Below are 27,204 nucleotides of genomic sequence, written 5' to 3' on the forward strand. Positions count from 1 at the left end.
TAAACAATCGAAGGAAGGTGCAAGATATAATTTTTTCGTCAGAAAATGATCTGAATATACGTTGTTAAGTTACTTTATGGAATTTAAAGATCTAAAAATGGTGTAGATCGACTAAGGGGTTTACTCGAGATTTCAACCTCAAACAATCATATGAAAATGCATCTTGAAAACAAGTGTCAAACTATACAATTTTGTTGCTTGAAACTCTTGTTGTGGTCACTTTATGAAATTTAAAGTTCTAAAAATACTTTAGATCAATTACAATCATTCGAAATATTGAAAATTGATGATTTAGGTAATGTGTTATGATATGCACTACTTTTTAGACTTTAAAAGTTTTAATTTTTTTTTTTAAAATTTATATATCTCAAAGTCAAATTTGATCAACTAAATGGTTTTCGACTATTTTAGGTTTTCGAGATGCACCTTATTTCTATAGCACAATATTGATACCTTTTATACATTTTTTTGAACGAAAAAATGATCTTAAGAAAAGATAAAGCTTTACAAAAAACTACATATAATTCTATTAATTAAGGGGTTGAAGCCCCCTTACATAATCATTAAAAAAAGTTAAGTGGTCTTAATTAACATTTGAGAGTTGCATTTTCATTTTCATTTTACTCGTGTACATCCTAAAAAGACCCTAATTTTTTTTATAATTATTATTTTTAGAGTTGGAAAGCTTGAACCATTTTGAGTTACAAATAATTGATCGAATCGTCAAGTGGGTTACAAATTATGAACAAACCGTTCTAGTGAAGAATAATTAGGGGTTTTAATAACAGTTGATACATTTGGTTCTCCAACGACTAAAATATCCCGTTCAAAGTTACAAACAAGTAACATTTTTACATTTTTTAATGATGAATAATTAGTGAGGAATAAATAGTGGTAATATTAATTGAACATGCAATGCATTAGTCATTGATATTGTTTTACATATGCATAGCATTTACCTACCAAATGGTAAACATACATTTATTTGTTTCTCACCACTAAACTAGTTATTTGTGACTGTAACTAATAATTTTTCTCGAATGGGTTTATTGGAGGTCAAATTATTAGAATACCCCATAATTGTTTAAGCTTTTTTAATCCTCTCAATTTGAAAATATTTTAAAAAAGTTATTAAAGAGATAAAATTTAAGTGAAATGAAAATAAAAAAGCAACCTCAAATATTAATTAGGATTATATAATTTTTTATAGTTTTATAGGAGGTTTATTATCATCATAGCTTTATTTTAATTAATTGGAGTCAGCTGCACAAATCCTGATCCGTTACTCTGCTCTATTAAAGGGCATGCTCTCGATAACTATAAATCTCTATATCTTTTCAAACTACTTCAACGACGTCTTTTAAAACTTACCAAACAACATATTGAAATTAACTTTATTTAAACACTAAGTAATTAGTGATAAGCAGGGCGTCCAAACGTGCACCAAGCCTAGGATGGCGCAACGCATTTGTTACCTCTATCGTAACTTACAAGGCTATATATGAAATATAATCAACAATTCATGCTAATTTTGTACAACAAATACCTTAGGATGGAAGTTTTTCCATCACAGTCAAATCACCCCTGCTTTTGAACGGACGGCTGGGATTAGAGCATCGAAGCGTCGCGGACCGTCCATCGATACCTTAGGATGGAAGTTCGTCCATCTCAGTCAAATCACCCCCCTGCTTTTGAACGGACGGCTGGGATTAGAGCATCGAAGCGTCGCGGCTCAATGATGGACGGTCATGGATCCGTTTTCCTTTCTCCAAAAGAGATGATCGGACGGTCAGGGTTCGTTTCTCTTTCTTTCATAAACGCCGGGTTTGGTGATTTCATGACGACAGACTAAGGTCGCTGAAACCTAATTTTTCATTGCTTCTGCAACTCTGTGAAGGTAAACCCTACTTTTTATACTCTCTATTTTTTTTTTTTTTTGTCTTTTTTTGAATATTTTTGATGAAAATAATCGGCCTGTTGGTTGCTTATTTGATCGATCAGTGAATTAGGGTTTTGATAGCGTTTATTTAGAGTGGTATTTTCTATTTTCGTGTGCAAATCTCACGTTTTCCACTTGTTTCTTAGTGTTTAGTGGCAATTTTAGTTTTCATTTGTTTTGGATGGCGGAGTTTTTTTCTAATAGTGTTCTGTTGATTTAGGGTTATTTTCTTTTTTAATTTCTCTATTCTGTTGGATGTTTTTGGGAAAGTCCTTGTTTTTTCGTGGTGTGATTATTGTCTGATGGGATTGAAAAGTTCATGAACATGGGGTCTGTTTATGATGCTGGTTTTCTTCTGATAAGTTTGGTAAAGGTTCATACGTGGTTATCTAGTTGAAATTATTAATAGATCTATGTTATTTATATTGTTTTGATGTGTGGCAAGGAATGGAATGATGGTTACTTTCTGCTGTTTGTTGTGATACGCAGGATAATACTATGCCATACGAATTTGATCGTGTTTAATACATTTTTGAGGAAAATATTGGTTTATACTTCATACTTTTGTTTGTATTTATATTTATGTTTTGATAGAAAATTGACCGTTGATTGTTAAGTTTTTACTGATGATTTGGATTTTGTATTGTTTCTATCATTTTTGGGAATCAAATATTTCTTTCATTGTTTTGACGTGATGTAAGAAAAGAAATCAATTGGGAAAACAAAAAAAATAAAAATAGAAGATTGGGATTATGCTCTCTCTAAGAGCCTGCAAGGGAATGGGCCCCAATGCTGGTCTTTTCACAATTTTTATAAAAAGCCTATATTCTCTGCTCATTTCATTGTTAAAGAAATACATATGTATGAAAATAAAGGGAAAACACGAACTCTGCTTGTACCTCATGGACAACTCATACTAGTTGGGGTTGCTGACTAAAATCCCACCCTGAAAAAAGAAAAAGGAATTATGAAATATTTGACCTAATTGGCAATATTAATAAATGTATGAGCAAGCTAAGAATTCCGCCTTTCCCAATTTTCTCCTTGCCATGCAAAGATACTTATGGGTACTTCACTTGTTTAGCAAGTCTGTCTCTTTCTTTTGTGAAGTGAACTTCCATCCTCTTCTTCAGGTATTCATAAACATAATGGCTAGTTTCGTTGCATCTGGAGAAATTGCTTGTCAATGTTCCATTGTTGTTTGGTGTCCACTTTTAAGAGCAATTCGATGCAAACATACTCTTGGGCACTCATCTTGTGTAGCATACTCATGGGCACTCACCTTGTTTAGCAATTCTGTCTCTTTCTTTTGTCAAGTGAACTTCCATCCTCTTCTTTGGGCATTTATAAAGTTGCACCATAACGAGTAACCTTGGAGAAACATACTTGAACTCATCCTCTCATTTCTTCATTAAATTTTGGGTCTTGAGAAATGAGTTTCTTGGTAAGAAATTGCTTTTTAATGCTCCATTTTTGTTTGGCCTCCACTCTTTGAGCAATTTGAAAACCTCACTTGAAGTCCATGGCTGGTGTACAAAATCTTACCCATCACTAATTAGAGCCCAATAGCCCATTAACATAAAAAGCAACTTCAGGACCGTCGGTCTCTTAGAGGTTGGTATGAACCACAGTCAAACTTCTCTAATTTTCATTTTGTCAGAGTTTTTGGAGGCCTTGTAAGACAATTTGCTTGTTTTCTTCGTATTCCAATCAGGTATGTTCACTTTTTCATTGCTACGTTGAGCTTGTTGAACATTTTCCCAACAAACCCTAGCAGACCCATTGAGTTTGATTGCAAAAAGTTTAAGCTTTTATCTTTTGGAAATTCACACCACTTGAAAAAATTTCCTATCGAACTCAACTAGTACATAAAACCCTCAATGTTGAACTTGCCATGAAACTTGGGAAGATTGACCTTGATACTGAGTTCTCACATATGCTTCGTTGCCTCAATATCAGTCTATTGCATATGTGATGAGCCACTAGAGTTGATCGTGGATTGTAATTGATCTCTAAATAGAAATTTGGCGCATGATGTATTAGATCCAGCTCAAAACAAGTTTGTTCATGAGTCTCAAAGAATTCCAATATTTTTATTTGTTCATTTCAATATCAAACTCCAGCCCAACTTGGACCTCCGACACACCCATAATATCTGGGATTGCTGATTGAAATCTTACCCTAAAGAAAATAGAAGGAATAAAAAAAAATTGTACCTATTTTCCAATAGTAATAAATACCTAGTTTTTCTAATAATTAAGGGAAAGATCTTTTGTGTGCAGTACTCCAATGAAAAAGAATGAAGTGCCTGTATTTCGTTGCAATATATTTGATATAATTAGAATATATAGATTTTTATTAATTAATATTTGTTCTTTACATCTTTTGGATAATATCGTTACTTGGGTATTATTGTTGGTATTGTTATTATTATTCTGATGAAACATGTGATTTGAAAAATTAGTTTTAGAGTAATGTGAAACATGTTATTTGATAAATTGATGTTTGAAATGCCAGTATTCGATTAGGATCTAGCACGTTGATGTGCTGCCATGAAAGTTGGATCACACAGCAGTTTTTTCATGAGTTATTATCCAGCCTGAGAAAACATGTTCAAAATGTTCAAAGAAGTAAGATTGAAAAACCAACTTTGAATGAATTTAGGAGGACGGCTCTCTTTCTCTCTTTTTGTTTTTTTTTTTTTGAACGGTAATTGTTAGTAGTGGGTTAACAATTTTGAAACCGTCAGTAGTTTTTGAAAGGGGTTAGCATTGGTAGGAATGGAAACCAAGACTTTTAGTTGAGTCACAAGTGGTGACTTCAATCAACCCCATTCATCGCTCTCATTTTCACAGCTATAGTTTCCATTTTTGTGGAAGTTTCTTTCCTAAAGTTTGCAGACGGTGATGATTTTTGATTTATTGATTTGTATCTTTGTTGTGGGGTTTTAAGGTTGATTATTAAGTGTTTTATTTCTGAATATAATTTTTTTATGCTAAATGATTGAGTTGTTTTGGTTAAGCCATTTTCTTTCGAGTACTTGGCAAGTTCTTCGAAGAACATCCAAGTCCCATGAAGAACATCCAAGTCCCATTGTTGTGATGTTTATTCCATGAGGCTTTTCACACTTCTATATTTGGAGTTTGAAATCATTTCAAATGATCTTGTGAGAATCCAAAAATGCAAATTTTGGTAATTTCAGGTTATTATAATTTGGATTTGCTTGAAATGGCTGAGGCAAAGCCTGGAATGAGAAAGCCAGTTTTCACCAAGGTTGATCAGCTTCGGCCCGGCACCAGTGGCCACACATTGACTGTGAAGGTGGTGAGTTCAAAGATGGTTTTGCAGAAAGGGCGTCCTGATGGGCCGCAAGTTCGCCAGATGCGTATTGCTGAATGTTTGGTTGGCGATGAGACTGGGATGATTGTCTTTACAGCAAGGAATGATCAAGGTAATCATGTTTTTAACTTCACCGTCTTATGAGAAATAATGGTCTAGATTCCCGGGTATGGGAAATTTCTAAGCGTGGCCTTAAACGAGTTAGATGTTTTTCCCTCTTCCATTGCCTATTTGTATGGTTATAATTGGCATTAGTTGGTGGATGGTAACATTAGTCAGGCTTATGTAGGCTTCCCAATAGCCAGCAAATCTAGACTTCATTACTAGGAAATGGATGGGTCTACAAATATTTGCGCATTCAAAATTTTGTTGGATTCATTCTTTGATGGTATAATATGACTGTTTATTTGCTCTCTTGCTGGTCTTAGTGCTCTGTGAATGCATTAAATTTCTCTCAATGTGTGTGCTCCAGTGAACAATATTCCTTTTTTTTTTTTTTTTTTTTTTCCATTTTTCAGTTCTTGAGTGGAGAAAGATGCATTTTTGTCAGCCTGCGAGCTTAGAAATTTTTGATCATATGTGCACCTTCATATTCATGTAGTTTTGTTCTATTTCTTTTGAGTGTGGTGTCTTCTGGCATTGATGTGCTCAAATCACATACATGCCAGAAGACCTACACTCAAAAGAAATAGAACAAAACTACATGAACATGAAGGTGCACATAAACGAGTGTGGTATCGTGTCCAAAGAATTCGGATGTGTGCATATGCTGACTTTGTTCCCGCATTCGAAAGAGTTGCATTTCTTTTTTGCAGAAATAAGTGAATTTGTGTTTATTATGTATGTCATTCTTTATTGAGAAATTGTTTTATATGGAAGTAAGCATTTCTTTTCTGCAGAAATAAGTGTATTTGTGTCTATATTATGTATGTCATTCTTTATTGAAAATTTTTTGTATATGGAAGCAAGCATTTTATAAATGAATTTGCATGTTAAAAGTTTACGGTTTCCAATAGAAAAGAAAGTGTGTGACTGTATATTTGATGCCACATTTTTGGGTATCCAATCTTTAATGCTCCTTCATGCATCCACATGGATGGATGCATGTTTTTGTGTAGGATTTGTTGGTTGAGCTCTTAAAGATAGGCTGCTATTATTTCTGCCCCCTTGGGGTTGGGGGGGGGTGGGGTGGGGGGTGGTGGTGGTGTTGTGTTTGGGTTGGTAGAGTTTGGTTTAAAGGATTGCAAGAATCATGATTTTATCGTATTAGAAGAGAGAGGGTTGATGTTGGAGAGGGCAATACGGTAAAAATGATCTCTTGAGACACGGTAAAAATGATCTCTTGAGACAGGCCTGTAATGGAATGGGAGACAGTTTTTAACCGGACTCTCTGTATTAACATAATTCTTTGTATTAATGTGAGTTTTACTGTCTGTATTAACATAAATCTTTGTATTAATGTGAGTTTTTTTCTTTCTTTTGATTATTATTTGTTGGGCCATGTATTAACATAATTCTTTGTATTAATGTGAGTTTTTTCTTTCTTTTGATTGTTATTTGTTGGGATTGACCCAACAAATAATAATCAAAAGAAAGAAAAAACTGAGTCAGGGACTCACTATGATCCGAGACTGAGTCAGGAAACTCATTCAGTAATGAGTGTAGTGTAGAATTATATTGAGGAAGCAGGTTTCCATTGAGTCTGGGTCTAGGTATTTATTTGTTGGCTGAAACAAGACACTGAATTTTCATATCTGAGCAGTTAATGGTGGAATTGACTCATTAAAGCTGCAAATATGCTGCAAGAGGTTCTAGATATTGCCTGCATGGTGATGTAGTCTCCTGTCTTATCCCTGTGGGTGACTCGGGTGGGATTGGGTGTTTGGAATCCTTTTTTCTTTTTCTTTATTCACTTGTGGAAAAGAGTTATAATCTTTTGGTCCTTTTTAATCCTGCTACTATTTTATTATGGTGTTTATCAATATGTGAAAGTTTATCAATCCGTGTTATTTGTGTAGAAAAAACTGTCGACTGTGATTATTTTTTCTCGCACTTGGCAGAATTGTAATCTCCTTGTACCAAAGGGAGATAATGTTATTGCATGCAATCTTTGTAATCTCCTTGTACCAAAGGGAGATAATGTTATTGCATGCAAGATAATGTTATTGCATGCAATCTCTGTAATCTCTTTGTACCAAAGGGAGATAATGTTATTGCATGCAATCTCTGTAATCTCCTTTTACTAAAGGGAGATAATGTTTTGGCATGCAATCTCTTAGTCTTCTAGCATCCAATACAGTTTCACATTCTTCAATTTTACAACCTCTTATTCGAGGGAGTGATTGTGTGGAATTATAAAACATATTGTGTGATTTGTTTGCATAATTAATCCCTATATCTAATATGATCCTATAGTCGTCTAGTACACTATCTGTTATTTGAGGGAGAGATTATGTGGAATTATAGAAAGTATGGAGTGATTTGTTTGCATAATTCATCCCCCTGATTGCATAGCACATGTGGCATCAATTGCATTGGAATTGGATATGTAAATTTGTGATTTCCATTACAAAGTGTTCTCCCTCCAGTTGTGTAGAAAAAACTGTCGACTGTGATTATTTTTTCTCGCACTTGGCAGAATTGTAATCTCCTTGTACCAAAGGGAGATAATGTTATTGCATGCAATCTTTGTAATCTCCTTGTACCAAAGGGAGATAATGTTATTGCATGCAAGATAATGTTATTGCATGCAATCTCTGTAATCTCTTTGTACCAAAGGGAGATAATGTTATTGCATGCAATCTCTGTAATCTCCTTGTACTAAAGGGAGATAATGTTATGGCATGCAATCTCTTAGTCTTCTAGCATCCAATACAGTTTCACATTCTTCTATTTTACAACCTCTTATTCGAGGGAGTGATTGTGTGGAATTATAAAACATATTGTGTGATTTGTTTGCATAATTAATCCCTATATCTAATATGATCCTATAGTCGTCTAGTACACTATCTGTTATTTGAGGGAGAGATTATGTGGAATTATAGAAAGTATGGAGTGATTTGTTTGCATAATTCATCCCCCTTATTGCATAGCACATGTGGCATCAATTGCATTGGAATTGGATATGTAAATTTGTGATTTCCATTACAAAGTGTTCTCCCTCCAGTTGATATGATGAAGCCGAACTCAACTATCATTCTGAGGAATGCAAAAATCGACATGTTCAAGGGGTCTATGAGGCTTGCTGTGGACAAGTGGGGCCGTGTTGAAGTGACAGAGCCAGCTGATTTCACTGTCAAAGAAGACAACAACCTCTCTCTGGTGGAGTATGAGCTTGTAAATGTTGTCGAAGAGTGAAGGCCTAACATATCGCTTGAAGAGCAAAAGAAGGGCAGACTGATTTTATGGGTTTTTTGAGGGTTTCTGGTTCCTGATAAGTAAAGCAGCCCAGGTATATTTTTCTTTAGGAAAATGGTTTTCAGGTAAAGAAAATGAATCCCTATGCTTGCTATGAATGGAGTTATCGTCCCTGCAGTTAAAACAGCTGATCGACTTGTGAAGGTTTTGTCATGAATGTAGAAAGGCTTGTGCACAGATGATATGCACGAGTATCAGAAAGAATACTTGGGTTATGTTTAGTTTCATCCTAAATCTTTTATGTTAATAAGGACCCATCACTGTGGGACATGGATTTCATGGTATAATATGGATTTTGGATCATGGCTTTCATAATTGCACACTATGCTTATTTCTGTAGGTTTTAGTGTTTCTGGTGCTTCTCCAAAACAGAGCTCTGTTTCTCTTCCATCATTTACTTGAGGGAATTGGTTTCAAGTAAAAGCGTCACCTCATAACTACTCATCGAAAATTGCAATTCCATCATTGAAAAATGTTTGTATCGATCATCTCGGGTTGAACATTATGTTTTAGAAAAAAAAAAGTTCTTAAATTTCTGTATATGGTAGCAAATAGTCTGGACCTGTCTATTTTGCCCCTAAATAAACTTTTAAGTGTTCCCATCTCGTATCTCTATTTAGTTTCAAATTTTAGGTACAAGTGTTCCCATCTCAGATCGTTATTAAGTTTCAAATTTTATTATCGGTATAGGAAATTAATTTCGATCATATTTCTGTCGGGGGAAGTGTTTTCTGAACGAGGATTTGTGGTGAGGCTTTATAGAAACTTCATCCATCATCTCGTGTATTTTTAATGGGCCTTTTCCAGTGGAATTTCCAGTGTTGATGTGGTTTTGTATGGTCGCCTTGATTTCCTATCCTGAAAAAGTGTACTGTGATTTATATGCTTATGTACATATGGTAACAGTACGTACATAGGGGGGGGGTTCATCAGCATCCAATCATTGTTTGGGACGGTGGACTGTAGGCTTGTCAATTGTTTTGTCGTATGATGAGAACCATAACAATGCCTTATGTGGACCATAGGATTATGATACCATATGTAGACCATAGGAATCTATAACGCGGTAGTGTTTATTCCCATTATGCTTCAGCATACCCAATAAGTCGGCAAGCAGTAAATTTAATATCTATTCCAATTCTCTCTATGGTGGTCGACGCTTTTCTTCTCTTTACTATGTAACCATCAACCATGGCGGTCTCTTGGTCAGCCGGTCCAGATCGGTTAATCGATCTTTTTTTTATTTTTGGGTAGTTCAGTAGGTCCCAACCTTGGTGATTTTCAAATGCGTCAATGGGAATGAGAACCTTGTCCGGTTGTTGAGATTCATTTTATTACCACTAGACGTCAACCCTATTCTCAAAGTGAAAAGATAAAAAAATTAACTCTTAAACTATTTGAAAACACGGGTATGGGTGTGTCCTCTCTATTGAATTACAAAAGAAAAAGAAAAAAAAGAAGTGGTTCTTAAATTTTAAACTGAAAAAATCATACCAAGTTTGATCTTTTTACCAAAAAGAGTCAAATGCAAATATGGAAAAAAAAGAATTCTAGTTCTACTTTAAAATTGAAAAAAAAGAAGAAGGAAAGCGATATACTTCCTGTGTCTCCGTGCTAGCATGCTTAAAGAAGACGTCATTCTCAATTTTGGAGGAACTTAAATTGTAAAATTTAGATTTAAAAAAATGATGTACATTGAGTAAATGTATAAATATCTAAAAAATCTTAAAAATAAATAGTCCAAATAATTTGTTAAAATATATATTATTTTTATGACTTGAAGTTTTTGTTTTTTATTTTTTATTATTTTAATATCTATAAATCTCAAGATCGAGATGATCAATTAGAAGATTTCTGAATTTTGGAGCATTTTTTTATTACTGGATTGTTTATTTGCACCTTACTCATATGGTGTAAGGTTGCAACCTTCTAGAAACTCTTTTCTTTTACCAAAATTTTACTAGTAAAGGACCTACCTAGAAATATTTTCTCTGCCCAATAAAATTTTGGGATCAAGGTTTGCTCAAAAAATGAAAATTAGATTTTGAGTTTCTTTAACTTATATATGACTGGACAGTCCAAATATTGATGATCTCCATAAAATTTATGGACATTGCTCATTGTGTAGAAACACACACAATGAGTGTGATGTATTTTTAAAATTTGAGACCAATCTATTGGTTTGGTTGAGGAAGTTGCATCCTAAAATTTCAGGTCCAAAAAATACTCATCTACCAGGCATATAATCTCTAGGCTTATATTATTCACCGCATATCCGATAATGGACAACGTCCATAAAAAAAAGGCAATATTCGAGTCCATATCTCAAGATGGACAACGACCATAAAAAGAGTAAAAAAAAAGAAAAAAAAAAGAAAAAAAAAAAAAAAAGAGAAAAAGAGAGAGATGAATGTTTGTTAGTACCAACTACTTTGAATCTGCACCTTTCATCACTGGGAATGGGTGGTTGATGGTGGTGAGCACAGACCACAAAGTGTTTGATTTCCTTTGCTTATTATTCTTTCCTTTCCTTCGCTTCCCCCAACCAAAAAGTCGGAATAATTTGCAGTAAGATGGTGTATGAAAAGCAAAAGCTGGCGCATGTGGCTTCCATTCCATGCTCGTGGGACTGAATGGTCCATTTCAATGAGAATGAGAATGAGAATGAGAATGAGAATGGTGCGCGTGATATGACTACTCACTTTTTACATGCAAACCAAGACATGCCCACGATACGCCCACCAAATTGTGCATCATGCCACCACTTGCTTTTACATGTACACCACTCCTCTCTCTCTCTCTTTCTCAAATAAAGGGGTGCCGTTTGTATACATCCGAGGCTCTAAACAATCAAAGTGAAACACACATTGAAATAGTATCGAGAAATGGTTCTACGGGCATTCCAGGCCCTGCGGGTATTGGTGGGATCATCATGGACAGTAGAGGTGATTTATTGATTAATTTTTTCTGTCTTATTGGAATTACTACAGTTAATGAGGCAGAGTGTAGGGCTGCACGGAAAAGTGGTTTTAATAAGCTTACTGTTATTGAATTGAAATTGAAGGGGACTCTATGAATATTGTGAAGTGGATCAAAGGGAAAGCATATTATTCTTGGGGTTTACAAAGTTTAATTAGAGAGTTGATTAATGTTTGTAAGAGTTTGGAGGTTCAGATTGTGCATGTGTATGGGGGAGAGCAATGTGGAGGTTGATGCTCTTGTAAAAGTCGGAGTTAGTGCTTTATTTTTTTTTGATTTGCCAGTTCTTATAAATTGTGCATTATTGTATTATTGTTATTTGATTTTAATATAGCTGTTAATGTTCTTCAAAAAAAAAAAAAAGTGTGATTTCAATACTTGAAATCTTTGTGACAACTTTAAAATATATTTTCACCTTTAATTATAAATTTTAAAGGTTAAAAACTAGTATACATTGAGCAGATCTATGAAAACTCGAAATCTTGAAAACTGACAGTCCAAAAATACATTATAAACTACATTATTTTCAAAACTTGAAATCCATTTTGTTCCCATGTCCATGCATCTTGATATCGAGATGAACAATTTGAAGACATTCTAATGAAGTTTTTGAAGTGGGCTCTAATTTGATTGTTTAAAGCCTCGGCTCTCTATAAACCATTTTCCCAAATAAAAAGGTCACATATCATCTGTTTTTTAACATGCAAGCCCCTGAGTCATTCCCCTCCCTAAATCCATAATTTGCAGGATGTTACTAGTTTTCTTGTTTTAGCGGACCCCAAAGAAGGGAGTGGTTTCTATAAGGCTGCACCCTTGAACTATTCAATTAAGGAGCATCTCCAAGTAATTTTGATAAAATCGTTTTTTAGGATTATCTGAAAATATATTTTTATATCTAATTAAAAAATTTTAAACTCTAAAAATAGTTTAAAGCAAGTAGATAAAAAAAACATAGGAAAATCTTGAAAATAGACGGTTGTAAGATGCACAATTTTAGGGACTACAAATCTTTTTTTTTTATACATTTGGATACCGAGATGATGAATTAGAGGTTTTATTTCCATCATTAAAACAATTTTTTCCAATGGATTTTTAATGTGCATCTGTATTTCTACATTTCTAAGGTTGGAACCTTTTTCCTTCAAAGAAAGAGCGACCAACACTCCCTAATACCAAAAAAATCACTAAACCCTACTCTACCGACCGCACTCTGATCCCTGAGCTCAAGTCCCATTAGCTCAATACCAGTCGAAAGCAGCAGCTCAAATCCAACCCTAAAAACCATTTCTCTCAATGCCGAGCCACGTTTGGGAAGGCATCAATAATTTTTGAGATGCACAACTCCCCCACCATCTCTCTCTCTCTAAGACAGCACATGCTCAACACAATGACAACTCAGAATGAAGCTTACAGCTGAGAGAGGGAGGAGTCATAATTTCTCCCATCCATCAAATCTCATAAAGAGAATCGAGTGTTGTGAAAGCTCATCAGGCCTTTTCATTGCACGCCTTGAAATACATGTACTTTACACCTTTATTTCCTCAAATCTTCAATCTCCTCGTTAACTCATGCTTACTCAATTCATGTGAAACTACTTTGAATTTGCATCAGAATAGGTTTAATGCTTATTTAAAGTGCTCTTCCTTTGACTTAAAAAGTGGCCCATCAAGTCCTATTTGAATTTGAATTTGATTTTCTTCAAAATTTATTGCATTGAGTCTGCAAGTCCTTCGTTGCAGAGCTATCGGTCGTTGGGTGGATGTACACTGCTGCTGCCAATAAAGGATAGTTGGACACCATGCACCGACACCCAAATGCAAGAGGGGATAATATCTCTTTGGAAAACTTTTGTTGAAGCACATGGCCTCTCCCCCCCCTCAATCATGGACCCTCTCTTTTTCTCTCTCTCTCTCTACATAATTTAGAATGGACTCTTTATTTAATCCAAATATCAGGATAGACTCTTTTTCTATTTTTTTCTTTTGGATTTTTTATTTTTTTATTTTTTAATAGGGATGAAGTTTTTATAAAACATAACCTCACTTCAAATCCTTGATTGAAAAGCACTTTCGGCAACGAAAATCACTATAGAGGCTCTAAAATCAATTTGCAACACTGACACTAAATTTGAAACTAAAAATACGTTCTTGTGGATCTTTGAATATTTATTTTTAGGGCGAAATGGATGATCTAGATAATTTATTACAATATATGCTATTTTTAGAACCGGAAATCTTGTTTTTTTTCACAACCATAATAATTAAGTCAAGATGATCGATTTTTAAGGTTTGCTACTGCTTGAATTACAATTTTCTATGAGATATAAAGTGAGGCTTTAGTTATTTTGATAGGGCTGTAGTCTATCAAACTCTCTCTCTCTCTCTCTCTCTCTCTATATATATATATATATATATATATATATATATATATATATATATATATATATATATATATATTGGTATATAAAGAGACTATTTGCTTTTGATTAAGTGAAGAAATAATTAGTCTTGTCCGTGAGATTTCAAATTGAGTGGTTGTAAGAGTGTCCTTTACTATATTCAAATTTTAAAAAATATTTTTCGAATTTCGTGATATATCCCAAGCTATCCAATTTAACAAATAATGGTTAAAAATAATGGTAACATTGTTATAACAAAAATAAATGGTCTCAATCTTATACAAGCCCCAAGAAATAACATCTTCGTGATCCCTTGGGCATTATAATGATGCCATATGTAATGTAAGTTTCTACTCATGTGTATTTCTTGGTAACATGTACATATATAGTTGTTCCTTGTTTCACCGAAACAATAGTAGCTCGGATGATTCCAAAAGACACAGTGTTATTCCATTTATGAGATTAAGACATTTTTCAGGAAATATGAAGATGTATGCCTGTTATTTCAATTATGAGATTAAGACATTTGTCAGGAATTATGAAGATATTTGCAACAGGCACACACTCCACAATGAGAGAAAAGATAAAACATACATGATGTATCACTTCCCTGATGGAATCCAGGTTTGTTGTAATGTGTCACTTTCCTCGTAGAATTGAGGTTTTCGATAAGTACTAAGTAGTATTATTAGAATTGGATTGACCATTAAACTTGTAAGGGGTCTCATTCATTTAAAATTGGTTTGGTTATCAATGAAATTGATTGAATGATAATTATAAAAAATTAAAAATATTAATTTAAAAATATAGGATATATCACAAAATTTTTTTTTAATTTTATTTAACAAATTTATCTGATCAAATTTACCCGTCCGAAATGCTAAAATGGGTCAAACAAAAGCTTGGTCAAAGTTTTAACCAAACCCTATTTTTGTTTCGAGAGAACCAGTATGTAGTTTCACCGATCGAACCAGCTGATCTAGTCTGATCTTGGATGACTATATATATATATATTTTAAACAATGGCATAAAGCTAAGTTTAGACCATATTTATCTTTTTTTTTTTTTTTTTTTCTTTTCAAATAGCATGTGCATGACATAATGTGAGGGATATCATGATGACACCACATGATGTCATGCCTACACATCATCTCGTCAATGTGGTCACTTGCACTCTCTCGTGTCCCTTTCTTACATTCATTTCGTCAGGGATATATTGGTAATTTTCAAGTGGAGCATGGAGCATAGAGCGGTACATTTAATGGTAAGAATTTATATTCACACTTTTACCAGATTTATATGAGTGTGATGCAACAATTACTGTTCATATTTCATTAGTGCTTATATTTTAGGCTTGTACTCTAGACACATGAGCATGAGTAACATTCTTGTTTAGTGTTAAAAATTAAATTTTTTTTTAATGTTAAAAATTAATTAATTTTTTAATGTTGGAAATCGTGCTACTTTTCTTGGAGCTGTGTTGAATAGCTGAACATACAATTTAATGTACTAAGCTTTAAAGACCATTAACTCTATCCTTACTGTCAAGACGTCACGTATGATGGCTTGTATCCGTACTAACCTCTCTCTCTCTTTTTAAAATTAAAAAAAAGAAAATAAAAAAAAAGAAAAAAAAAGAAAAAAGGTCAGGAAGAACTTTATAGGTTGTTTGAGACTTAGAATTCACAAAACCTGATTATGCATCAAATCCTTAACATACAGATCGTATCATTTGTAAAATATAGTTTTAAAAACTTTGGGTAGCTTTTGGGTTAACCCGCATTGACAAATAGCTAACAGCTAGGCTTGGCAGTGGACTGGGGCAGCTCAACCCTTAAAAAGTATGGCCTGGGTCACAAAGTGGGATCAGTGCTGACCCAATTCGGCCAGGAATGATCCCATTTATGTATTATTTATACGGCTCAACCTCAACTGGGTTTGGGGCGGCTATATAGGGATAAAGACTGTGTCAGGGCCAAGGCTAGCCCAGCCCTGGCCCAGATCTAACCGGTTGCAACCCCTACCAACAACATACTTCTCCTAATAAAGAATTAAATGTAAACGTTCTAAAAAACAATACTGTATCATATCATTCCCTTATATTTTGCCAAGGTTTTAAACATGTATCGGCCGGATGGAAAAGCCCTCTATTATATCAATCTAAATCGGCCAAATCAGGTGCATCTCTAGCTAAAACTGAAAATTAGATGAAATAGAAAGAAATTTGTGTGTTCAACTTCCCCATCTATTATGTGTTATATATCATCATATAAACATGTTTCAGACGGGAAAGCAGTAAGTTTTATAGATCATAGAGCCAGTTCCCGACTTTGAGAGAGGCAATTACGGCAATGTGGTACCCAATACGATTCGAGTAGTAGGTTACCAATCAAAATCAGCAAATTTTAAAGCCATGTTTTTTACAATCCCATGTTTCGACCCTTAATTTCTACGCCCCTGTATTGTCTGACTTTGAACCGTCAAAGTAGTGGGCTACATGATCTACAATTTTATAACTATAATTTTTTTTTTTTTTTTTTTTATCAAACTTGATAAAGGGGCTCGGTCATGGTGGTAGTAGTATAGTACCTCTATATCTAGTTACCATGTTGCGGTTCCTATCTTACTGACACCTTAAAAAAACTACTCCTAATTTATTTGAAAATCTTCTAAAGATTAAGGTATTATGGAAAAGAAAGTGATATCTTTATAAGAAAGTGAAAAAGGACATAATACCCCATTTGAGTGTTACCCCTTGGGGGTTATGGGAATGAATATTCAATATGAAGATGGGTCTTTAAGAGAGACATGACCTTTGAGAGAGGAACGATATTCTCATGAGTTTTGAGTTGGTTAACTTCCACTTCTCGAAAAAGAAAATCTCTATATTGTTTTCAATGTTATCGTTCCGGTAGCGGTATTACGGTGGAAAAGAGGATGTTGATCGACGGTATTGCTCGGTCTGAAGAGCGGGTTTAGAAAGGAAGATCAAGGATGGTCTTTTATCGATATTTAGAGATAAATATTATATCTTGTAACCCAAAACTATAACTTTTATTGTGATAGTGGATTTCTAGTTGTCGAGGCCGTGGATGTAGCCCTACGGGATGAACCACGTAAATCGTGTGCTGTGGTAGTATACTTTATTTCTCGTACTCGATTTATAATTGTATTCATCTACTTCGTTTTTAGCCACTTGAGTACACGATCTCGGTATTTGGGATTGCCAGTTCTGCAAGATGAGGGGTTCACAAGAACCCTATAGAAAAACGGATACGGGCTGTCTTCCCTACTAAATTACCTAAAATTTTTTTTTCTATCGAACTAGCCGCAACCTCATTTTTAAATTATTCTAAGAGAGCAATTAGTTGATGACGTTCAAGTGTTGGAGTATAGTGATATCACCTGGCAAGACAAGATAGAGTATATTGAGTTAAAAAAACACATGACAATATTTCTCATTCTCATGCTTAAGGCATGAGTAAGACATGATCATGTTTCTCTCCTTACGGTCAGAATGGTGATAATAAGTATCATGGCCAAAAATTTTCACATGCCTCATGTTTCTCACTCTACCCTTTGAGAATATAATGATTTCCTTGAGAAAGACATGCTTTCTCTCTAGAATTGTGGTATTTGATAGTTGGGGCTGGTGTGGGGTAGATGATGAATGATGCTTATCCATTGAGACATAATGTTGTTTTGCTTTTCTTGCTGTCTCTTCCAATTCAATGCTTGAATAATAAGGGGCGTCAACGACCTGGGACAGCCTACGCCCCGGTCCTACACGGCCAACGGCCAACGCCGGTAGGTCGTGTAGGGTTAAAAATAAAATAAAAAAATTAATCTATAAAAAAAAAAAGAGAGTCAGGCTAGGTTGAACTAAGTCAGCAACCTGTCCCTCTTTTGTAGCCGAGGCACTACTTACAATAGGCCGGGCTGCCCGGCCCATTGCCAGCCCTAATGAGGGAGAAAGGAAAGGCTATATATACCCCTTCTAAGATCCAAAGCAAAGAATAAACTAAAGGGATTAAACCATATCTAGGGAAGAGAAAAGCAAGATTTGATAGAGTTTCCATGATGATTTAAGAAGAAAACTGCCCTTTCTTTCATCAATACAAAAAGTGAAAGTCAATAACAAATTTAAAGAAGGACAAAAAGAAAGGTGTGATCCGGATAATATCAATCAAAAGAGTGAGCTCTCTTTCCTTCTCTTGACCTGTATTGCCTGTGGGTGAAGAAAAGGAGACTTAACACGGTTTTATCTATGAGAATGAAAGAGAGAGTCTTTCATGAAAAGAGAAGTACAAGAAAAATAAATCTCCTCTGGCCTAGCCATACTAACGATGAGAGAGTATAGTATTCCCGCGGGGAACACACTGTCCATGTGCGTGTTCGGGCAAACGACATACTTGGAAGACTTTATGAAATTTGGAGATGCACTATAGAATGATTAGATGAGTATTCTCAAGAAAAAAGTCAGGATATTTAGTTTCTAAATAGGAAATTTATTGAAGGGTAAAGTTTAAATAAGGTGACCTTATACTATAGAAATAAGGTACACCTAAAATCCAAACAAAAATGTTGCTCCAATGCCAAATCACCCTATATTTATCGTCTCATCCTTGAGATGTATGGATATACAAAACAACGAAGATTTCAAGTCTTAAAAGTTTTGTATCTTGTAATATATTATTTGCACTGTCTATTTTAAAATTTTTAATTATTTATCGATAAGAACAATCGATATAATTTTTGGAGCTTTAAATTTCAAGAAATAGATTTTTAGGCCATTGTAAGATTTTCGTACTAGAATTGCATCTTTTAGCAAGGGAAAAATTTTATATAGAGCCGAGGCTCTAAACAATCAAATTAGAGTGCACATCAAAAATTTCATTAGAAGAGGTTGTTTTGATGTCCAAATATCTTCAAATTGATCATCTCGAAATCAAAATGCATGGACATGAGAAAAAATGGGATTTCAAGTGTAAAAATAGTGCATCTTGTAATGCATTTTTGGATCGTCAGTTTTTAAGATTTTCAAGTTTTCATTGCTTGATCTGAACTATTTTTTAAGCTTTACATTTTATAATTTGAAATAAAAATATATTTTAAGGCTATCACAAAGATTTCTAATATTGAAACCATATTTCTCAACACTATTTGAAGCTATGCTTTATTTTGATTGTTTAGAGCCTCAGCTCTATACAAAGCGCACCCTTCAGCAAGATCCTGGAGGTTTGCCTTCCTTTAATTGTTAAAGTTGATGCCATATACAAACCATACCCCTTATCAAAACACTAGTATTTAACAGCTCAACCATTTTCTAATTTAAGTTTAAAAAAGGCCATAAAAGTGCACAATCATGACTATGAAAAAAAACAAACATAATCATGCGTAGAATAATTAATATTTGGATGGATAGCTGACTCACCCTATTGATGTGCTGTCCCTTCCCAAATCCTTCTCTAAGATGGATTTTAGATCTATATTTAACATTTTTAAACTCGTAACCATGAATCTGAAAAATATAAATTTAATTTCCTAAAAACATATGACTAGGAAATTTCTTAAAAATATATGACTAGGAGCTATACTTTTTTATCATTTTTTCACCCTTAATTTAGTTCTCATGCAATTTTTTTTTTTTTTTGACAAAGCTACTAAAGTTTTATTAATTAGTCAAAGGTTACATCCAATCAGAAAGGGAAAATATCCGAAATGAACAAATTCTGCAGAGACACCCCTCGTTTTGCCAATCCATCGGCAATGTCATTAGCCTCCCTATACACATGCTGAAATGCTATTTGGAGAACCTTTACACATATCCATAATATTTAGCCATTTCCTCCTCAAGCTCCACGGTGGTCTGGATATCTTATTGCACCAATTTATCACATTCGGAGAGTTCCCTTCAACTATATATGGCATTTTGATATTCTTTTAACTCACAATTTGAACTCCATACTCTAACGCAGCCAATTCTGCTTCATTAGCCGTTACCTCCCCACAAGAGACAGCAATAATCTATTTTTAAGTTCTAAATTCCCATTTGTTTTCCATGTTCATTATCTTGGTGGTTGAAAATAACGACTTACATAATTTCAGATCCAAAAATCCATCGCTAAAACAGATTTTGGAAGGACACCACCTTAAGCATGAATTAGTCAAAACTTTCAGGACCATATTTTAATGTGATTTGATGAATGGATCAGATGTTAAATGCTTTATGTTTCCAATGTGGTTTGATGAATTTCTTGCTTCTGAATAATTTGATCCACGTGTTCAATTTTTAAGTCTAAGCTCAAGTTTAAGGCATCATATTTTTTTTTAGAAATAGATGGAAGAACTAAGAAAAGATACAGTGATTTAGGGTTTGAGCGAGGATATCACCCTTAATAGAGGGAAATAACATAACATAATTCGTGCAGAAAAGATACAGTGACTTATAATTTGAACGAAAATACCACCATTAATAGAGCGGAGCAACATATCAGAATTCGCGTGGCCAATCCCAAATAAGATAAAGTTCGGATTGTTGATAGAGAAGATATAAAATGCATATAATTTTTTTGTTTTAATATTGGTTATTGGGTCATAAAAGTCAGTTCTCATCTCCAAAACTTAGGGTCCGAAAAGTACTCAAGACAGGAATTTACGCGTGGAGGACATAAAAGATATGTTCCCGCAGGAGCAGATAACCTTTGGGCAAAATAAAGACAGCCTTTCTCGTGGAAGTTGTCAAAGCACACAAAAGAAGCCTTCTCGAAACATACATGAAAAAGGAAGATATAACAGTGTTTACGTGATGAGGAAAAGATAAACCAAAAAGCAAACAAACCCTTTCCTCTTAAACCAAACACTATTATTTACCCAAAAGAGAAAAGCCCTCCATCTTTCCTTGCTCCAAGCCAAGAGATCATCAATCCTCTCTTTCTCTCTCTAGATCATATATCTCTCTCTCTCTCTCTAGATCATATCTCTCTCTCTCTCTCTAGATCATATAACACACATTGATGAAACCTAGTCAAATACCTAAAACCCCACCTTAATTTGAAGGCACCCAAATCATATCATTTTCAAATATCCAATGGCACACCTCTATCTTTCCGGGTCCTGGGCCCAAAGCAATGAAAGCCCCATGATTTGGCCCCCACTCCTTTGTATTCAAATGACATATTGCCACCCCCTTATTTATCCTCTCTCTCTTCTTTCCTCCCTCTTTCTCTCTCTTCCCCAACCCCACTTTCTCTCTCTTCACCACGTTCCCTAGCTTCCTCTCACTACCCTCCCCCAACCCCACTTTCTCTCTCTTCACCACCTTCCCTAGCTTTCTCTCTCTACCCTCCCCCACTTTCTCTCTCTTCACTACCTTCCCTAGCTTTCTCTCACTACCCTCCCCCACTTTCTCTCTCTTCTCCAATATTTCGGCCTCGTAGACCCTTACGACCGGCACGGCGTGGCAGTAGTATACCAAATAAGGAAACAAACTTTGATGGCACGAAACGGCTTCCGTCACGTTGAGGTCTCTGACCTCCCCCAATTCCACCTCTCTCCCCCATCCATTGACGGATTCCGTCGCCTTCAATGACGCTTTCTTTCCCAAAATAGATACCGCAAAATCCATCATTCCCTCAATTGAGGTCACACACTTCCTCCTCTCCCCTTTGCTCGGCTCTCTCTCACACTCTTTTAGGGTTTTCCTCAACACCTTGCCCATCCCCGAGTCTTCGACCGTGCTGAATACTGCAGCGAGTCTCGGCAATGACTCGGTTGAGAAGGGTAATTTTTCCGCGATCGATCTCGGTAGAAATGACCGGCTTGGCATCGAGTCCCGGATATCGGGCATCGGCAGGATCGCGCCGCGCGTCAGCAACTTTTGGCGAAAGAATTTACCGGGCTCAACCGCCCATTTACTGGTTTGTGGGGAGCCGGCACTGCTTTCCGAGGGGGTGGAATTGGTATATTGGGAAAAGGTGATGGTAGCGCTCTTTTTGACGTAGTCTTTGAAGGTGGTGTTGTCTCCGGCGTAGCCTTTGAAATTAACGGTCTGGGCGTTGGCTCCTTCGCCGTAGCCTTTGAATAAATCGCTGCCTTCGTTGAACGATTTTCCATAGTTCGAAAAACTCGCCGATCCCGAGTTCGAGCCCTTTCCGTAGGATTGGAACGTATCGTCACCTACGTTGGCCGAGTCACGGTATTTTATAAATGACTCGATTGCGCCATTTCCGGAGTCGCCGTAGCTCCTGTAATTTAATGAAAAAAATCGCCGATTTTTCCAGATAATTGTTTATGGCATAAAACGACATTTGCATCGTGGTTTAGGTGGAACAGCAAAAACCATGGTGGCAGTAAAATTCATACGAGATTTCGGTGGAGTTAGTAAAATTTATAGAGCCAAAAGATTTCATGCTCCCATGGAAAGCATAATGTGCATTTACTCCCTTGTGCCAAAAGATATGTTACTTCTGTGAGACCATACTAACTGCTTGCTCCCTCAGATAAAACTCAGGTTATTAAAATCTTTTGGTCTCCAAATTTTGGGATGTAACCTCTAAAGTGTAGAGACAAACCTCAGAAAAGAATTTTTCCCAATGGCATGTATTTTCTATGCGCTTGAAAAGATAGGGTCCTAAATTGAGAAGGAACATTCAATTTTCAAAGGGTAAGATCTAAAGTGGTGAGGAACTCAAAATCCATTTTTTGTTTGCTTGTTTGTTTCAAATAACTTCTTACTTTGATCCAACGAATTCATTTAAAAAATGTTCTCCAAATGTCTCTTTCAACCAAGGGAGTTATATACAATGTGATCCAAACGTTTCCCAATCACACTCTCTATCTTTCTATTGGCTTTCAAAAAATAATATCTCAAGATCAAATAGAAACCAACTAAAATTTGAAGGGGGAGCACTAAGTACTAAAAAACTCAAAAAAAAAAAAAAAAAAAAAAAAAAAAAAAAGAAAAAGCACTACGCCAAAAGACTTGTCGTTTACACAATAGTATACTGTCATCTAAAACCCAATCCATGAGCACTTTTAAGGACACCAAATTTTGGAGATGCAACCTTCTTGATAATTTTTTTTTTCAATTCGCACTTTTTGTGTGCTTGAAAATAATAAGGATAAAGTTCATATAAGGGTGAGGCTCTAAACAATCAAATTAAGGCGCAACTCAAAAGTTCACTAGAAGAGGTTGTTTCGATGCTAAAAAATCCTCAAATCGATCATCTCGACTTCAAGATGTATGAACATTAAAACGAATGGAATTCAAATCTTGAAAATAGTGCATCTTGTAATGTATTTTTTAAAATGTCAATTTTCAAGATTATTAAAGTATTCATAGATCTGCTCGATCTACACTATTTTTCAACCTTTGAGTTTTATAATTAGAGATAAAAATAAATTTTCAGATTATCACAAAAGTTTTCAATATTGAAATAACACTTTACAATGTCATTTCAGGTGCGCCTTACTTTGATTGTTTAGAACCACAGCTTTTTCTTCTTTTTTTTATCTTTTGAAAACATTAAGAAGTCAAGTCTTTTACCAAAGGGAGTAATGCATACGGTATTCAAGTGGGAGCAAAGTAAGCGCAATGTAAAGCACTCAACATCTGCGCTACAACACTATCGATCTTTGATAAATAGGTCGCAATCACATTTAGTCATCAAATTAAGAACTCGACAAAATTTGAAAATTTTTTTTTGAGGATGGCCCTTTTATCATACAGATATAAGGAGTTACCAAGTTTTTAATGGAAATGATGATTTTTCAACACACAGTGTGCTAGCACTTTCTCAGCCGTCCCTTGCCAACTAAAGGCATCTGAGGCTCATGGACCCTTGGCCAATGCCCATCAAAACAGTGAGGTTTTGAACAGATGACCAGCACACGTCAATCATCCTTCGCATGCAAACTGCTGAGGAAGTAGTAGCACACTGTAGAAACCTGAAATCTACAGCACACCACATAAACCTTCTAGAAAGAGAATGGCCCCTCTACCTAATAAATAAAAAGAAAAGAAGAATATTTTTTAGGTTAAAAAAAACACTTTGGCGTTACCTAAAATTATTCTGCGGCACATTCCCTGACTCGGCATAACTTACGAACGAGTCATTCGCCCCGTTCCCAGACTCGCCATACGCCACGAAAGTCGACCCCATCACATTCGAGTCCTTACCGTAACTCGTAAACGAACTCGGCACCCCGTTACCCCTCTTCCCATAACTCTTGAAGCCCTGATCACCCGCATTGGCGTTATCAGAGTAACTAGCAAACCTCTGCTCTCGACCCGTCGAGTCCGAGCTATAAACATTGAACCTGAGCTCCGGCACATTTGCATCGCCGGCATAATTCACGAACTCGCTCGACTTACCCACCGAACCGGATCCATAGCCAGAGAAAGACCCATCGAACACATTAGTGTCAGGGGAGTAGTGGGCAAAAGAATCGCCGTGCCCGGTGGCGTCACGACTGTATCGGACAAATGTCTGAGCAACGACATTTTCCGAGTCGGAGTAGTTCTTGAAGGAGCCGCCAGTGCCACCAACGGCGCCCGTGCCGTAGTCTGAGAAGTTGCGCTCCGTGTATTTTTTGAAATCGAAGTTGTCGGTACGTCCGTGTGATGCTAGGGACTGGCGGGGGAAGCAGAAGAGGTGGGCGGTTTGGCAGAAGGATGAGAGGTGGGAGGAGAGAGAGTTTTTGTCGATGAAATTGGAGAAGATTGCAGTGTGGAGGTGGTCTAAGGGGGAGGATTTGTCGAGCAAGAAATGGGGGATTGGGGAATTGGGGAGGAGGCTCTGCCAGTATCTTTTGACGGAAGCTCTTGGAGAAAGCGGGTTCGGAGAAATGGAGGTGGTGCTAAGAGCTGGTACCTGCAAGAGAAGTGAAGAGAGAGATAGAGATGTTAGAGAGAGAGAGAGACAGATCATGCAAAAAATGAGAGGTGAGGGAGAATTGTGCAAGAGAGAATTATGGTCTGTGGGATTTTGAGTTGTGATGAGAGAGAGAGAGAGATGGGGTCGTGAATGGAATGTGGCGGGTGTGTGAGATTGTGTCTGTGAATTGAGAGAGAGAGAGATTACCAGAGAGGAGGAGAGGATGAGGAGGAAGAAGATGATGGGTGGAGAAGATGACTGCTTCCGCTTCTGTTTCTCCATTACGAATGGCCTGCTTTTCAGAGACAGAGAGAGAGAGAGAGAGAGAGTTGATTTCTCACTGAAAATTTATAAAGTTTGTAGTTCACTGGGAGAATGGAAGCATAACCAAATAAATAGAGAGAGAGAGGGCGGGGGTTCAAGGAAAAATGTGCGTAAAAAAGGTACAAAGAGAAGTAAGAGAGGGTGAAATAAACCCCATTAACGGGAGAGGTACAGGGATGAGTAGAGGCAAGAAAAGCGTTTGCTTTATTTTGTGAGAGAGAGAAAGAAGTGAGAGAGAGATCGTCAAAAATAGATAATACTGAGAGAACGTTTGTTAACAGTAACCCCACCACCACAATGGGTTGGCCAAGGCCATTTTTTGGTGGCTGCGATCCATATCTCCAATTCACTCTCCTCTCTCTCTCTCCTCTATTTCGAACTTCTCCACTCTCTCTCTAGAATCCTGTTTCCACTTTCGAAATTCTCCTCTCTCTACAACCTTATTTCCAACTTCTCCACTCTCTCTCTCTCTCTAAAATCCTGTTTCCACTTTGGAGATTTCCTCTCTCTCTACAATCCTGTTTCCACTTTGGAAATTATCCTCCCTCTCTCTCTCTACAACCTTATTTGGAACTTCACTCTCTCTCTCTCTTCTAAGTGCATGTCTCCAAAGTCCAAAGTACCCCTTATATCTCTCAAGAATATAAAAAATGCTAATCTTTTATATGGGCTTGTACAATGTCTTTTTAGTACAAAGAAGTCGCAATTAATCCTAATCCTAAGATGTCCAATTGGATGGCTTGGGCTGAAGTTCAAGAAATTTTTCGTTGGCCTTTGAGTTTAGTCCCAAATACATCTATAACCATTTCATTTGAAATTTAATGAAAAAAATTTGCTCACCTCCTTGTAATAAAAAGAAGTGGTTTCTTTATATATATATATATATATATATATATATATTTTTTATATTTCGAAACTGGCTACAAAAAGTGGATAATTCCCTGTGACCTCCTTGAACTAAAAAGAAGTGAAAAAGTAGTGGTCTCTTTTTTTTTTCTATATATATATATATATATATATTGAAATTGGCTAAAAAAAGTGGATAATTCTGAACCACGACGACCTTTGAGCTTAAGAACACCATTGCAAATTCAAAAAAGAGATTGTGGTGTTCAAGTCATTGGGGTTAGATTTATGGTGGGCATTCATTGAAAACAATCCTTTAATAATTTAAATATCAATTTCCGACATTTGTTATAATAATAATTGTTTCAAGAAATGTGGAACAAAGTTTCTGAAAAGAGTGCCGTATAATTGCTGAATTCCTGACCTGTGACCACGCTTTGTTCCTTCACGCCATATATGAATGAATGTTGTTGTTCCCGCTCGGCATGCCCTTCCCTTGGTTCACACTTTTTCTTTTTCGCCTTCTTCAAAATTTATGCATTCCTCACTTTTTTTTGTGTCTTGCATTCACCCAAAAGAGAGGAGAAAAAGAGAGAGAGAGAGTTTTAGAATGAGAAAGAGACTTCACGAAAGAGGTTTAGGGAGAGAGAGGGAAATAAATTTTTTTTTTTTTTTTGAGTAATTAAGTGGGTAGTATAGGCCCCTAACCGTTATTTAAATGGTTAAATTTTCAAAGTTGTTTGTGGGATTAGAGAGCATGACATGCAAGTAAGGTACAGGGCTTGCTAGCACTATGACCTAGTAATATACATAGTTTTGGAGAACGGAAGCTTTACAATGAAAGAGGGAGAAACTTCACCAAAGGGTAGTTTTAGGGAGAGGATGAGAAACATAGTTTTAGAATCAACGTCGAGATTGTTGGGCTTCTATGCATGTACTTTTGTGTCTTCTCTTGTCTTTTTAAAGTCTTCTATTTGAACCAAATCACACATTCTAACCGTTGTTTTAGGTTTACATTGCACATGCCTAAGCCACCTAAGTTTACTTTCTCTCATCACACATGGGCAAACCACCTAAATTTACTT

At 35.8% G+C, this 27,204-nt stretch overlaps 2 protein-coding genes across 4 annotated transcripts; one reads left to right on the forward strand and one right to left on the reverse strand.

Annotated features, from left to right (window-relative positions):
• The first annotated feature begins 1,842 nt into the window (after positions 1 to 1,842).
• On the forward strand, positions 1,843 to 9,010 carry LOC18434835 (uncharacterized protein At4g28440). Of its 2 annotated transcripts, XM_088873496.1 has the most exons (4): positions 1,843 to 1,897; positions 4,457 to 4,569; positions 5,142 to 5,390; positions 8,445 to 9,010. In XM_088873496.1, exons 2-4 carry the CDS (start codon positions 4,482 to 4,484, stop codon positions 8,633 to 8,635), a joined length of 528 nt encoding a protein of 175 aa, XP_088729622.1. In that variant the 5' UTR covers positions 1,843 to 1,897; positions 4,457 to 4,481; the 3' UTR covers positions 8,636 to 9,010. The 2 variants fall into 2 exon arrangements, with proteins under 2 accessions (XP_088729622.1, XP_006844961.1); XM_006844898.4 differs by lacking the exon at positions 4,457 to 4,569.
• Positions 9,011 to 20,915: 11,905 nt separating this feature from the next.
• Positions 20,916 to 25,315, reverse strand: LOC18434834 (polygalacturonase 1 beta-like protein 2). Of its 2 annotated transcripts, none has more exons than XM_011625325.3 (3): positions 25,157 to 25,315; positions 24,135 to 24,946; positions 20,916 to 22,318 (listed from the first exon to the last, which is right to left on the reverse strand). In XM_011625325.3, the coding sequence occupies exons 1-3, from the start codon at positions 25,229 to 25,231 to the stop codon at positions 21,121 to 21,123; spliced, it is 2,085 nt and encodes a 694-aa protein (XP_011623627.3). In that variant the 5' UTR covers positions 25,232 to 25,315; the 3' UTR covers positions 20,916 to 21,120. The 2 variants fall into 2 exon arrangements, with proteins under 2 accessions (XP_011623627.3, XP_088729633.1); XM_088873507.1 differs by lacking the exon at positions 20,916 to 22,318 and adding an exon at positions 23,568 to 24,027.
• Positions 25,316 to 27,204: the final 1,889 nt, after the last annotated feature.

This window comes from Amborella trichopoda, chromosome 1 (genome assembly GCF_054954075.1).
Source record: "Amborella trichopoda isolate Santa Cruz 75 chromosome 1, AtrichopodaSantaCruz75HAP2 v2.0, whole genome shotgun sequence".
Classification (NCBI taxonomy): domain Eukaryota; kingdom Viridiplantae; phylum Streptophyta; class Magnoliopsida; order Amborellales; family Amborellaceae; genus Amborella; species Amborella trichopoda.